The following is a 14,695-nucleotide window of genomic DNA, read 5'->3' as shown; positions in this document are numbered from 1 at the left end:
CAACCTCCTCAAGCAAATACGCATTCATCCTTCATGCACAATGCCGTGCCCCTAAAGGAAGTCATACACACCGAATATTCTTTCAACCTCCTCTCACCTTTGTAAGAACCAGTCTTGCTTCTGTTCTGTACCTAGAAAGCTGGAATTCCCACATCCCAGTGTCCTCACAACAAGCTGTTGTCTTTGGAAGCTCAGTCTTTTACACTGACACAAGCACAGCACCTCCATGTTTCTGTTCCCATCACTGCTAACTGCTCTGCTGCACAACTGCTGTTGGGACAAGATGAATTAAAGGAGGGCTGTAAGGTAACAGCTGAATTCAGGTGCCTCCCCTCCTGCCTGCTCTCCTCCTCTCCCTTTCATACAACACAGTTAACTCCACTCTACATTCCTTGCTGACAACCAGAGCAAACCTCACCACCACCAAAGCCTCTGATCTTTACATCTCCAAAAGCTCTTCAGGCAAAAGGGACCTCAAAAACCACACTGAAGGGCTGAACTATTTCCCTGCTTCCAAACCCAGAACAGGACAAATGAGTGACACACACTGTCACTGCTCAGATGTGTTTCCTCAGCACTCAATACATGCAAATTTTGTTAACGTTTTTCATGACAATTTTAGTAAAGGGAAACATCTGTTCCTCCCCCCCGCCCCAGCTTCTGAAAGTGCCTCATATCTTCCAAGCTGCCGCGTGCCTTTGAAATTCCATGTTTAATCAACACCATAATCTCTTCCAGAAAAAGACCGGCACAGATAAGCAGCCTCACAACAACAAAACTCTTATCATATCAGCATATACACGTTTAAATGCTTCCATAAAAGAGCAGCTATGAAAAACTCACACCAATCCCAAGGATTAAATAATGAAAGAAAAAGTACAAGTTCTGAAATACAAAATTTTATTCTGAGCTTATAAAAAAAGCCTTTAACATAGCAAACTCTGTACAGGGGCTCTTTCATTAACATTTAGGATGAAGTTCATTACCATCAGACCTCCTCAGATGGATCATTCCAGCTGAGATGCATCAAGGAATGCTTCTCCAAACCCATCCAGCCTCCAAAACCCATCGGTCTCACACGTACCTTGCAGAGTGAGGACTTTGAAATAGCAAACTGCATTAGTGCAACCTCACTGCTTAGTGCAGAACGGATGGGGCAAAAGCAGAGACAGCAGAGGAACCAGCAGCGGAGCCAGCAGTGAAGCCAGCAGCTCTCCTCCCAGCCCAGCACTGCTCACCCCACACACATCACCTGCTGAGCTGTGCTGCTACTGCCTGCAAGTGTCATGGAAAGCTTCAAGTGTCCGGAAATCCCTCCAGGTGGGCGGCAGGCCATCCTGCAGAAACTTTCCGCAGCGTTGGCATGGAGCCTGGAACAGCTTTATGTAACTTCTTAACCAGGTCTAAGAGAAAAAAGGGAGAGACGTTAAGAAATGTGGATCTGGACATTCTCTTATGTCATCATTCTTGTCAAGCAGTGATTCCAAGGACGGGGAATGTAGTTTGGCGAGGCCCCAATGAGCTACACAGTGACTTTATAAACAGAATGTACAGCAGATTACAAGGTCGTACGTAGCTGAATTCCCACTTTATTAAGAGTATTCTGCTTTTTTAGTCACTTAAGCATATTTGTTAATGGCAATTCACGCACTCTGAGCTGGAGGTTTTTGTAGCAGGAGAATCTCTGCAGAAGGCAAATGTTCCAATGCTCCTCATATTTTTCCTGGCATTTAATTGTTCCTGATGGGAACCTCCTTCAGCTGAATATCGGTTCATCTCTTCCTATGGCCATCCATCTCAGCCCCACTGCAAACACACTGCAACGCTCTGCTTATATCTGGAGATATAAGCACTTTCACAGCAAAATGACTTCCTCCCTAATGTGATTTTAAGATCAATACTCATTGGTCATAAAAATACTGTAAGATTTTAAATCTGATTACAGTGATATATATCTATAATCAGGGATATATTTATAAATACAAAGGCGAGTGCTGAACTACAAGCAGCAAGAACAGGTGTTCTAGGTGCAGTTCTTGCCTCACAAGCGCTTCTTCCCATCATCATACACAGCGATGAGCATTGCATAACTCAATTCCAGACTCAAGGAGATACACAGCTGAAAATCCCCAGAGCAGCAGATTTATGCTGTGAGGGACGCGCCCGAATCTTGTCATTTAAAGTCCTATTGAATTACATCAATAAGAGAAAATTGTTCTCAGTGGAAGAGGTCAGAGGAGTTTATTGAAACAAATCCTTCCATCTTCATCAGAGCTTTCTCTACAGCAACCAAACCTTTGGCCATCAATAGCTCTCCTCCAAAGAACTCCGCCATGGGTTTAGCACTAAGCACAGGGACAAGGGCAGCACAACACTACAAGTAAATTGCTGTTATTTACTTCAGCTCGGATGGACCCTGCTTGCACAACAGAGAAATCGAATTTTTCTGAACCATAACATAAAAACAGTAAATAAGTTAAATTGGGCACTTGAGACATCTGTGCAAAGGGAAAAGAACAAGTTCTTTGCAGCCATCAGAACGCTGAGGATCTGGTACAGCCTGTCATGTGGATTGCACAACTGACATGTGAAAGGATGAACGTATTGACACTTCTGTTGTACATCTGTTTTTGCTTCGTTAACATTTTTAGCAGCCTTTGGTCGAATCGATACGACAGGCCCACGGTTCATACACACACGCTATTCATTTCTATTAAACATTCATTTTCAGACATGTGTTGAGACATGGATTGGAATGGGAAGAGCTGCTTTCACCTTTTGAAAGCCATGTTCACGTGCACCCTAAGAGAAACATCTTCTGCACAGCTCTCATCTTAGAAGCCTTTTTATTGAATAAACAAAGAAACAAGCACAGCAGGTAAGCGAGTCTGACCTGAAATTACATATTGGAAAAGAAAGACATAAAAGAACCAATGCTATCTTACACACCCACAGATTGCCAGTGGCAAAATTAGATGGTGGATTCTACAAAGTCTCAATTATATTGCTCCAAGTGAAGGGGTAATGTAATAGATGAACTATAAAGTCTGAAGAGCAGAGAAAATCCCTCCCCAGAATCTCCTTTGGGAGACTGCAGTGAGGAGAAGAGCAGCCACGTTCCCTGCCAAAACTCATCTTCGTGGAAGGTGTTCTGAATCATAAACCCTTGTGACTAGCAGGACTGCTTAAATCCAAGTGTATTTCACAAAGAAAACTCTAAATACAAGCAGAATTTAAGGTGATAAACTTCAATCTACACATGAAGTGAGAGCAGTATTTTATCAATTGTATTCAATAACAGTGGCATACCCCAGCAAGCATTTCCTCTGCCTTAAAAGCCACCTGCTGCTGCACTGAGCACGTACCCACATCAGGATCCAGGTTTGGGCCAAAAGGACCATGGATTCTTCCTGATGACATTCCTGCCCCCAAAGCTCTCCAGTCACATCAGTAACCCTCAATCCCTGCTGTGCTGGCCACACTGATCAGCAAGCTGGAATACACTCACTTCAAGTTTCATTGGAGCTGACTTTACATCCAGAAACCAACTCCTTGCACACTGAGCACAGTGTGACCGGGCTGGAGTGTGGGGCAGTTTTTCCTGCTGTCTTTAGAGACGACCCAGTTTAGCTTTGCCAACTGGAATCACCAAGCAAATATTGTGGCTTCTGATAGAGCACCTGTGTACAGCACAGCCTTCAAACATCAGCTATCCCATAGTAGTGAGAAAGACTTTTCATCCTTACCCAGGTACGAGACACAAAGGATTACAGTTGATCCCTGCTATCTAGCTTGGCTAAACAGGTGAAATTACAACTGCATCAGAACTGCCTCGTGCCATTTGCTGTCAGCAGGCTGAGATCTGTCTGCAGGTAGTTAGTTATCTTTAAATCCACTTACCATGAAAGATCTGACTACCACGTCGGGCATCTGAGGCAGCTGGTAGTGCAGCAGGGCAGTGGTCGCGTGATCCGTCACCTGTACCAGACAGAAGGAGAACATCCCCTCATTCACTCCCATCTCAGACAAAGTGATGCTACTTTGAAGAAAAAGAAAATAAACTCCACAGGGAAGTGGCAAACCAAGGGCTGCATTACTGCAAAGATACTGTCAAAGAAGTTTTGGGCAGCTTTTCCCAGCTGCCTTCCATTCCCGCTGTCAGCCTTCATACAACAATCAGCTAAAGCAGTCACGAAGACTAACTTGCTATGCACACAGTGAGATCAACACAGCTTTGGAAATTCAAACATGTGGCAGAAGCTAATAATGTAAAATAACACAGACTGGTGGCCAATGTGAGTAAAGTGATGCAGGAAGGTGGCCAGATCTATGCTACATGGAACAGCACCAAAAGCAGGACCCAGCCTATCTGAAGGACAGAAGGGACCAAAGAGGCTGTCTGTATCACTGTAGTAATTCATCTGATTTCCAATGCCTGCAGCAGAAGAGCAGAACCTCTGCCTCCCTGATTGAAATCCCACACACTCTGTGAAATCATAAACAAGCAAAGTTACTGAACAAACTGTGTCAGAGGAAAACACTTGGATTTTCTCTTTAGATGCTCCCATTTTTCACTCTGGCTGTTTTTAAATAGAGAATGTATTCCCTTAACGTGCATTAATCCCTTCAAGAAAAAGCTATAATGGAGCTAAATTAGAGATTCCTGGCAGAGGTCAAGAGTGTAAAAACAGAAAAAAGAAAGAAAGAAGAAAAAATTAACTCCCCCCCCCCCCAAAGCTTTGATTGTGGTCTGCTTTATTGGGGAGAAAGAGAGGAAAAAACATACCCTGAGCTGAAACTGCCTTTTAATGGAAGATGAGGATATTTGTCTCCAGTTATTTCTGATGTGAATACTTTGAACATTTAAATTGTATAGATTTATTTCAGGTTGCTTACGTTGAACAAATAGGAATCGAGCTCTCATTTCCTCGGAAAACAGGAATCAATTAATACGATTATGGTTTATAACTACTTGCATTAGTAAAAGGTTCCTGATAGAAAGCTTGATAGAAAGCTTTTTAATCTACCAGACAGAGCCAAAACAGGATCCTCCATCTGGGAATTAGAGCGAGATAGAATACAAAGGACACACAAACCCATAATAGCAAGAATAATTTCAAATAACAGGGGAACGAAGTGATGGTTCAATAGGTTTGTAGTCCTCAACAGCTCTGTTACAGCCTTTGGGCAGAACTTATCAGTCCAAATCTCTGGGCTGTGCTATTAAAGGCCTCAGATAACAAAGCCAGCAGCACTCCTGCATCCTATTGCTTGCAGTTCTATTTATGGGCCTCATCAGTAATTATCAAGAAGATGAAGCGTTCTTCTCAGGTGCTGCCTATATATTTCCCAGGGCCTGGCTCGAAAGTACGATAAATTATGAGTAAGGAAGCGTGAATCGACATTACAAGTGCTATTCCCAACTAACTCCATTTGTTCCTAATTGGCATTTAGTCTAATCCAGCAAAGCGAATGGCAATGAAGTGCTCTGAATCTCACTGTGGGCAGAGGGGCAGCTCAGGGCTGTGAATCTGCAAAAGATGCACTCACAAAAACGCTCCCCAGGCTGCATCTGCAGTACTGTGCCCAGCCTGGGGCCACCCATAAAGGAAGAATATGGAGCTCTTAGAACGGGTCCAGAAAAGGACCACTGAGATGGTCAGAGGGCTGGAGCAGCTCTCCTATGAGGAAAGGTTGGCCTTCCAGTACTTGAAGGAAGCATTTAAACAGGAGGGGAACGGCTGTCTGTGAGGGTGGGTAGTGATAGAACAAGGGGGAATGATTTTAAACCGAGACAGGGGAGGTTCAGGTTGGATCTAAAAAGGAAGTTTTTCACCCAGAGGGTGGTGACGCACTGGAACAGGCTGCCCAAAGAGGCTGTGGATGCCCCATCCCTGCAGGCATTCAAGGCCAGGCTGGATGTGGCTCTGGGCAGCCTGGGCTGCTGGTTGGTGACCCTGCACACAGCAGGGGGTTGGAACTGGATGAGCACTGTGGGCCTTTGCAACCCAGGACATTCTGTGATTCTATGATATGATTCTACGACCCTGACCCACGTAAGCTATTTACACACTTCAATCCAATGCATTATAAAACCAACAGGATTAACTATGCATTAGCAGCACGGCGTAACTCAAGTCAGTCACGTCACTCAAGCAACTCATGAGGCGTTTGGAAACAACTGCGACCCAAGTCCCGGCAGCTACGCGAGCTTCTCCTTTTAAGATGGTGCTTTTATAGGATAGCACCAGACATGTCAAAGAATAGAAAGTTCTGAAGATATTTATGAGCAGCCGCTCTCCTTCTGCTGTGTTGCTACTTCTAACAAACAGCATTTCTTTCCCTGAACAACAAAGTTGTTTTCTCCTGGCATTGAAGATATAGAAAGTTGCTTAAAAACACTCTTATGAACAAATTTAAATTGTCTGGCCACTTTGGCAAAGTTGCACATATGCTGTTCCCATTGTAATGTAAAGCTAATGAGATTCCGCAGGGAGATGAAAGCCACCCCAGCATTGCTAGAACACTAATCACATCTTCCGAACAAAATGGAGGAGATTCCTACCACAAGCAAGTGCTTGTACAGTGCTTCTGCACTGGATCAAAGTGGGTGTCAAGTCTGAGGGAGAGGACACGGGAATGAGCCCCCCCAAATCAAACCAACAAACATGATGGCAAACAAAAAAGGAGGGGGAGAAGGACACGCTGGGCAGTGCGTAGGGCAGCAGGGACACTCAATGCTGCCGAGATAAGAGAGATGATTACAGAAAGCATAAATCGCCCCAGATTTCTGTATTTAATAATAAAAATAAATCAAAAATCAATGCTGGGCTTTTACTAATTGCAATGTGATTTCACGCCGCAGCAAAGCAAAGCAAAACAAACTGAATAGGTGCCAGAGCACCCAAGGGAAGCGCTGCTTCTTGTTCCAGCCAAGCTGGAATCACAAACGAATTTATTCCAGGTGCAGGATGACATTTTGTGCATTTCAGGACTTTTCTTTTATTAACTTCACTTTCATTGCTATATCTTCCCCACTATCTCAGTTATCTGTCACTTTCTAATTTCTCTGCCTCTTTTTATACAGGAACGCGCTCAGGACAGCAGGCATTGATTAGGATAGCTGTTGCTCTGAACCTTGAAATAGATTTTCAAGTGATCTCGGAGAAGAGCTCAATATCTCACAATTCATACATTGAAAAGCATCTGGCGTCTTTGCCAAAGGGGAGGGGGGAGGGAAAGAAAAAGCAATCTCCTGAAGCCACAATTTTGCTAAATAGACCAGCTATTGTTTAACTAAGCATGTTCCAACCGTGAGACAGAGGAAAAAAACACTTCAGGGACAAGAGAAAAAAATCTGGCAAAGAAATGATGGCCTCAGGCTTCTCCTTTGAAACAACCTGAAGCTGTCCTGGGCTGTGTGGAATTCTGCCTTGCTGAAGTCCAGTCTTGTTTCCAGCGTGAACAAGAGAAATTCCCTTCTTAACAGTTAATTGTATTGCCTGAGATATTTTTTTCTCTCATTCTCTGTTTCCAAGCTGATTAGAAATGTGTACTCCTGAAACTCATCCCCACTCCCTGGCCTCGAGCCCCACATGCACGGGGAGTATGAAACAGACCGAGCCTGGGTCAGGTCTAATATTCACTGCATTGCTGTGCAAATTAAACCTTGCACCCCCAGCCCTCCCACAGAGCAGCCCAGCCCCAGCAGGGCAGCAGGGCAATGCATCCCTGCTGCTCCCAGCTGTGTTTAGGGAGGCAGTGATGCCAGGTGCCCCCAGTCACTGTGTGCTGGCTCCTCACACAGATAAAAGGTCCTGAGAGCAGTGCTCAGCTGCGAGCAGCAAGCACAACCCCTGGGATTTGTCTCTGCTGAGCCAACACCAGGCACTGCTACAGCATTACTCCAGCCACCTGATAGCACTGCTTCGCTGAGATTCTGCAAAATGGCACTGCTGGGCCCTGCTAAAACCATTAGTCATACATTTGCAATGCTGAAAATTCATTCAGAAAAGAATCCCACAGCTCCAAGGCTGGGCATTCTGAACAAGTGCTTCCTCTAATGGCCGTATGAAGTGCACAATCAGGGACCTGCGGCACAGCTCTCCACCACAGATGAGGTTCCATAGAGGTACAAAGCTATATCTGGCACAAACACAAAACAGAAAAGTAAGAACATTTCACTTGACTGAATCATAGAAGCTGTCTCTCTACTCTAATATTTTCTCACTGCTATTGGACGCGCTCTTCAAGAGTAGGTAAAAAACTTCCCTTAAGAGTCATAACTTTTCTTGCGACTTACTTATTGGTTTATTCCCCCGAGTGCAGCACTGAGAACTCAATCTAATATAACGGGATTCTTTCAAATCCCCAGGAAGTTTTTCATTTTTTTTTCTGTAAACCCTACTAAGTTCACGGCCTTAACAGCAGCCTAAGGCAACGAGTTCTAGAGGATAATCAGAGCATGGAAAGGAAGAAAAAGTTACGTGTTATTAGTGTTCAGACCTCTTCTACCATGGAAAACCGCACAAGTGCCTCTGTTCATTTCCAAGGATTCCCATCAGTCAATCTGCACTGCAGGTAAGCACTGGAGTCTCCCTGGAGGGAATCAGCGGGTTGCTCGGGGAGGATGATAGATGGCACCTTGGCAAACAAGCGCTGATAATGCCACAGAAATCCTTCACACACCTTTCCCCACACCCCGCTCAGTAAAACGCTGCCATACTTTTGTGGAGCACAGGATTTCTTCATCGCTTTGCTTGTTCTGCTCATTCAGACCGGGTCACAGGTTTTATTCCACTTAAGCAGGTCCCCAAAGACAGCCACGTGCTGATCGTGCAGGGAAGCAATGATGTGGGTGACCTGGAAAAGTCCATCCCCTCTCCTTGAGCAGACAGCATCAATAGCCCGATAGCTGTCTCATGCATGCATTCATTTTACACGTGATTTTATTCCTAGATTATTGACAAGAATACATCTTCATACATTACAATACTTATATGCCCTTGGAGTGGAGAAGATTGTGCTTTGAGTTCCACCTGGAGATCACACACCTTGCAGCAGCTGGATAGGCACCGATAGCTTCTCAAAGTCTAGATTAAAATGTGACTTGGGAGAAGTGATCAAACCAAAAAGGAAAGCAGTTCATGGCATGCTGAAATGGAGACCACGTAGGTGTAAAGAAGAGATTGGGATCAGACAGAAATAAACGAGCTTACAGCCTACATGTGACTCAACCAGTCCAGACCAGCACATTACAGAGCAGCTCACTGAGCAGCTGGCAAAGGAAACAGTTAACATCTGACACTGTCTCCCCCGTAGCACAGTTCTGATCCATTCAGAGCAGTTCTGCTGCACTATGTGTCTCCTTTCCTGAATGCAAAGTTACAAACATTACACTATTCTCTACAGTCAATATATATATATTTAATTCTCTGCACGATGATCTGGAATTGTACATTTTTTTTCCTAAGATTTAAGCACCAAAATAGTTTCTGATTTCCTGCTTTGTTCCTCCTCTTTTGCTGGCAGACAAAGACACACGAGGTGTTAAAATAAGGAGGTCTGAGATCAGTTGCCACACCTGACGAGTTTAAATGTCAGACTAATACAGGAGGCTGAAAACCTTTTCAGTTCTCCTTGAGCTTCTGCCCTTTCATCCTCCTGTTTCCCAGCTCCATTCTCTGAATCTAACCCTGCTGGTGAATTCAATAGCTGAGAAACTTACTCACCCCAGGACCAGACTGCAGAAGGCTCTGGGGAACTCACAAAATGACTGGATGCTTTAACAGTAATGGGCCGTCTGGGAGCTGTCCCCCATCAAATTATACACACCCAGGTATCCTGCCTATTAAGGAGAGAGAGAAAAGGCATGCTGACACAGCCGGCGCTTGCAAACAAAAGTCAGGACAAATTTAGCATCACTTGACAGGGTTGGATTGAAGATCAGAGGTCTCCGGTCCTTAACCTGGAAAGTCATCCCGCAGCCCTGTGAGATTTTGACAGGCTTGCAGCTCCCACAGACAGGTATCCTGTGAGCTCCAGATGCTGCTGTATTATCTCTGAAAGCAAAGTTTGAGTACTCGGTGTGGCTTTGAAAGAGAAACATCCCTGCCCTTCAGTGATGGGTGACTTCAGAGCATTCAAGGCAGCAGGGCTGGAGGGGTGCCTCGGCTTCTCAGTTACTCGTCCATACTTTTCCTTCTTGCACAGCACTCCCATGCCGTGGTACTGCTGATTGCCATGAGGAAAACATTTCAGGAAGATCCAGAAATACTCTCTGACTTATTTACCGATGATTCTTTAGTCACATTAAAACATTTGTTGTGAAGACCTTGCAGTACTGCAGTGCTAACAGAATGGAATAGTTTCCCTCCAACTATTTTAACTGCTTCCTCTGTTTTGCTGCTGCTGAGCAGCTCTTCCAGGATGTCTAAATGCATACAAACGTAGTTTCAGAGAATAAAGAGAAAACCAAACAAGGCACCAGTGAGAGAAAACTTACTATGCTGAACTACAGCATTTTCTGACATCTGTTTGAAAACCTGACTTCAGCCTCAGCTTTAGTTTATTTAACTACCGGCTCAGTTGTGCAGAATCTATTGATTAGAAAGCACATCACCTTGCATTGTGACAGACTTTTCATGCAGGAATCTCAGAGTTCTCTACGACCAACCCAGCAATAGCTCCTGTGAAGTCAGCAACTCTTGCCCCCCACTGAAGGGACGTTGAGAACTGATCCAAAAGGAGGTTGCTCAAGGTAAGGCAATGACAGAGCTGGGAATGATCTATGCAAGGTCAGAGCTGTTCCACCGCTTCAAGGCAACTCTTACTCCTGTAAGACTTTCCTTTTTTTGGTACATATTTTTGCATTTGGTGTTATTTAGAGAGAACTGGAGAACAGGAACTTCGTAGTCAGGTCACATCATGTTACTTTAGAGGATTGGGAAGAGATCAGCCACTTATTTCACGTACACACAAATATGCCAACAGACAGACAACACCACAAATGCATCTTCTCTCTCCATACATTTTCCAAGGTATTTTAGTGGAATCATTATTAAATAGAACTAAAAAATAAAGACTCTTATGTATCCAAAATGCTGTCACAGAGGCAGCTGTCAGAAAGGTATTTCACAGCTTCTCACTGAGCTCCCTCCCTTCTAACTGAAGGCTCTCACCTGGACCTGAAATTGGCTTTATGGACTTATGCCCCAACTCCTTAACTTGGGATCCTAAGCAAACTGTCAACTTACTGTACATTTATCTTTCATGTTGAAAAAGTTATATAACCAAAACCTCAAGTTTCAGCATCATTTATCACAAATGTTTGCAATATAACTTAACTCTTCCAAGTTATTCTAAAGAAAGAAAGCCAGGAAGACAACCTTATGCCCAAATGAGGCTACAATCTAAAACACACATGGGGAAACATTAATTACAGAATCTTCAATTTATTCCACTGCAAAAAATACTTAAAAGTATACTGATAAACTATTTACTAAGATTTACGCTGTTTTACTTCCCATTGGATTATCCTACTTGACATAAAATATTTTGGAGAAGTAAGAAAAAAAAAATAAAGAAAGAATATTTAATCCACCAATCTCTGGTGTAAAGAGCTGACTACAGCAACATTTTGCTTTAATGCTGGGCAGAGAGGGAGAGCAACCAAAGGAGGAAGAGCCTCCCCAAAAGCTGTCCTTTGATCTCCAGCAGGCTAATACCACAGGTCAAACATCTTTGCTTCTGACTGCATCTGAAGTCTGGGAAGAAAGATGCACAAATAGAGTCAATATGCCATGCTCTGACCTCTACTTTTATGCCCTTTAGAGTCCCTGCCCTGTATTTGTTACAGAAACTACAGAAACAGATGAAAGGCAGTGAGTGTGCAGCTGCAGACTTGGGCTCCTTGAACTGAGGCTTGAAGATAAGGAAGAAGAATTTAACCCCAGATCAATCTGAACTTGCAGCATTTTTACAAGAGGCCTTCAAAGATGAATGCCCTCCTCCTTGCCTGGAAGACAGCAGAAAAGCAAGATACCAAGTTTCCAGAAGATGGAGGCAACAAAAAACAACGAATCCAACACAATAAAATCCCAAATAACTTCCCATCTTTCCTCCAAAAACTTAAACCAAAAAGGAGAGTATTTATAAATTCCTCATGAAATTTCAAGTCTGTGGCAATAAAAGCTCCAACTTCTCATTTTAAACCACCAACTGAAACTGTGATGGGAAATAAATGGAAAGGTGTTTATAAGACATGACCAAGGAATAAATTATGAATAAATTATTTCAAACCAACCCTACCTGTATTTCAAGTGTGTTCCATAGAGAGAAACGATGTGGGACTTACCTTCTGAAACACCTGGTAGTTGGATTTGGACCATATATCAAGCTGCAATAGGAAAAACAAAGTTATAGATTACTACATGTGATTACTGTGTAGAAGAATGGAAGCAGCTGTGAACTCAAAGCACAGGCAAAGTGAACAGTGGAGCCGTACTTCCCAGTTCACTACTTTGACCCATTAACTGTATCTGCTGCAGTTTAGGAAAGGGAAATAATGACATCAGAGTTAATTTGTTTTGCAGTGAAAAAGGAACACAGTTAATTACAGTTTCAATTAAATACATATATATACATAATGCTGAATTAATGTGCTCCCTTTAAAAAGTGCTCGTCTGTCTGAGGCTGTGGCTGATATGCACAAATATTCATCAGCTTGGGTCTGTTTCTAAAATGAGGGCATTCTTACTAGGTTGATGCTCGTCTTGTGTCTGAATAAGTGATTCAGTTACAAATGACACAAAGAACGTTTAGCTGAATTAAGCCAAAGCACTGCTCTTCTGGGGCTAAATAAAGCATCCCTTAGGAAACCGCATTTATATACGCAGACAAAAATCACACTGGCTGTAGATAAATGCACACACCCATGACACAAGTGTGTGCTCAGCCAGATAGGAAATAAATGTTAGTAACCCCAGAAAGCAGAAGGTAATGCTGCCCTTGTTAAACAACCACATGGCTCGCACGTCGGACAGTTCTAAGTGATGTGCCAGTGCTCTTTAGCCCAGCCCCGTGGAATAGCTTGTACTCTGTCACAGAAAAGCAGCAGGGAAGACATAAAAAAAGGAAAAGGAGAATTTCCTTCAACCCCTGACTTGCAAATCACGTTTGTCTTATAGATCCCACTATACTCAACCACGGGGATAAGAAAAGCCATCAGCTTCACTCATCGATGCCAGGTTTTTGTCTGAAGTGCACTAAATCCCCTGGATCACACGGCATGGCCTCACTTGCAAATTCACCTTTAAGCCTGGAGAAATAAACACATACAGCGGCTCTGGCTTTCTTGGAGGAATGTGTTTAAATACACACACAAAACCTGCATTACATCACTTAGCCGTTCCATTAATCGTATCTTAACCTGACTTGCAGCTGGAATGACTAGCCTTCTGAAAGGCACACAGAGCCTGAAATGGGAGAAGTCTCAGCGTGTATGTAAAACACACAGGATAGGGAAGGCCGCTCAGCACCAGTAATTAAAGCACATAGTCCCCATCCCTCTACGACTGGAGCTGTTCTGTCTTCATAATAGAGGCACAGAGGAGACTCCTGAGTCTTCAAACCTCAGCCTGGACGGGTGATGTTGTGAAAGATTTGAACATCACTTCTGGATGGATGTACCATGGCTTAGTAGTGCTGACCTTGCCATGAGACAGAAGGCAGCTGATGCCTCGATGCCTTTTCCAGGTCAGCTGAAGGTAGAAGTACCCTAAGGCACGTTACCTTTAAAACTCTACACTTATGGCTCTTAAGACAGGTTCCAGATCCTAAACACCGACTGAAAAGCAGCAGCCCAGCTGGGACTTGGAGCCACACATGACTCTCAGCACAGTGTACCTGTGCCTGCAGGGAAGGAAGCATCGCATTTCCATATTAGAAAAGTCTACACTTAAAATATTAATACGGATTTTTTAAGCTGCTTTTGTGTAAGTTCGGGCTTGCTTCAAAAGCAGCCAGAGTTGCTATAATTGGAATATATAGATGGCTTTGCTAATCTCCAGTGATCACACCAAGTGCGTGATCCTCCCTAGGTAGGGGGAAAAATCCACTTCAGATGGTGCATTAGGCATTAAGATGAGTCCAACAGGTTCTGAAACGTTCATTAGTTGACAAGGAGATTGGAGAGCTGAAAAAGCAATGAAGGTCTCTTAGGTACGACGTTAGCCAAGTAGAAAAAGGGGAAAATAAAAAGGAAAGAAAAAAACATGAGCTCCCAGCCCCTCCCCAAAGCACATGCAGAAATCCTACATGACTGACCACCTTTCCCCCCCAGCCAGAGGATGAAGGCAGAAGCGGATTAAAGAATGCATCGTTACAGGTCTATTATTCTTCAACTTTTCACTTTCAATCAAGACACACATTTGTAACTAAAAAACTGCTGAAAGCACAATTCCAGGGCATCCTCTGCATGTGAATTAAACTGAGGCTTTTTTTTTTCCCCAGCACCCCGTTCTCCCCACCCATCCCCAGCATAAGTAACGAGAGGCCATTTTCTGAAGGTCATCTGAACGATTTCAAAGGCGATAACAAATCAGAATGTTCCCTGCATCTAATATCAAACAGGTCCGGTGCCAACACTTATTAGAGGAATCGGATTCAACCCCCCCTTTGCCCAAACACACACACA

At 43.7% G+C, this 14,695-nt stretch overlaps 1 protein-coding gene across 6 annotated transcripts in view; it reads right to left on the bottom strand.

Moving 5' to 3' along the window:
* Positions 1 to 883: 883 nt before the first annotated feature.
* Positions 884 to 14,695, bottom strand: part of MED27 (mediator complex subunit 27) — an 84,087-nt gene continuing 70,275 nt past the window's right edge. For 3 of the 6 annotated variants that reach the window (XR_014936283.1, XM_015879299.3, XM_085521345.1), the window contains 3 exons: positions 12,356 to 12,397; positions 3,901 to 3,978; positions 884 to 1,403 (listed from right to left, as the gene is read on the bottom strand). Coding sequence is in view for 4 of the 6 variants with exons in the window: in XM_015879299.3 (XP_015734785.1) it covers positions 1,269 to 1,403; positions 3,901 to 3,978; positions 12,356 to 12,397 (255 nt within the window). In the remaining 2 variants the exon portion in view is untranslated. Of the gene's footprint in view, positions 1,404 to 3,900; positions 3,979 to 9,731; positions 9,848 to 12,355; positions 12,398 to 14,695 lie in introns of all 6 variants that reach the window. The other 3 variants (XR_014936282.1, XM_015879300.3, XM_032448063.2) reach the window with 3 other exon arrangements.

The sequence above is a fragment of the Coturnix japonica genome, chromosome 21, assembly GCF_054131305.1.
Source record: "Coturnix japonica strain WE chromosome 21, WE-NBRP24, whole genome shotgun sequence".
Lineage (NCBI taxonomy): Eukaryota > Metazoa > Chordata > Aves > Galliformes > Phasianidae > Coturnix > Coturnix japonica.
This window is presented reverse-complemented; position numbering and strand designations above follow the sequence as displayed.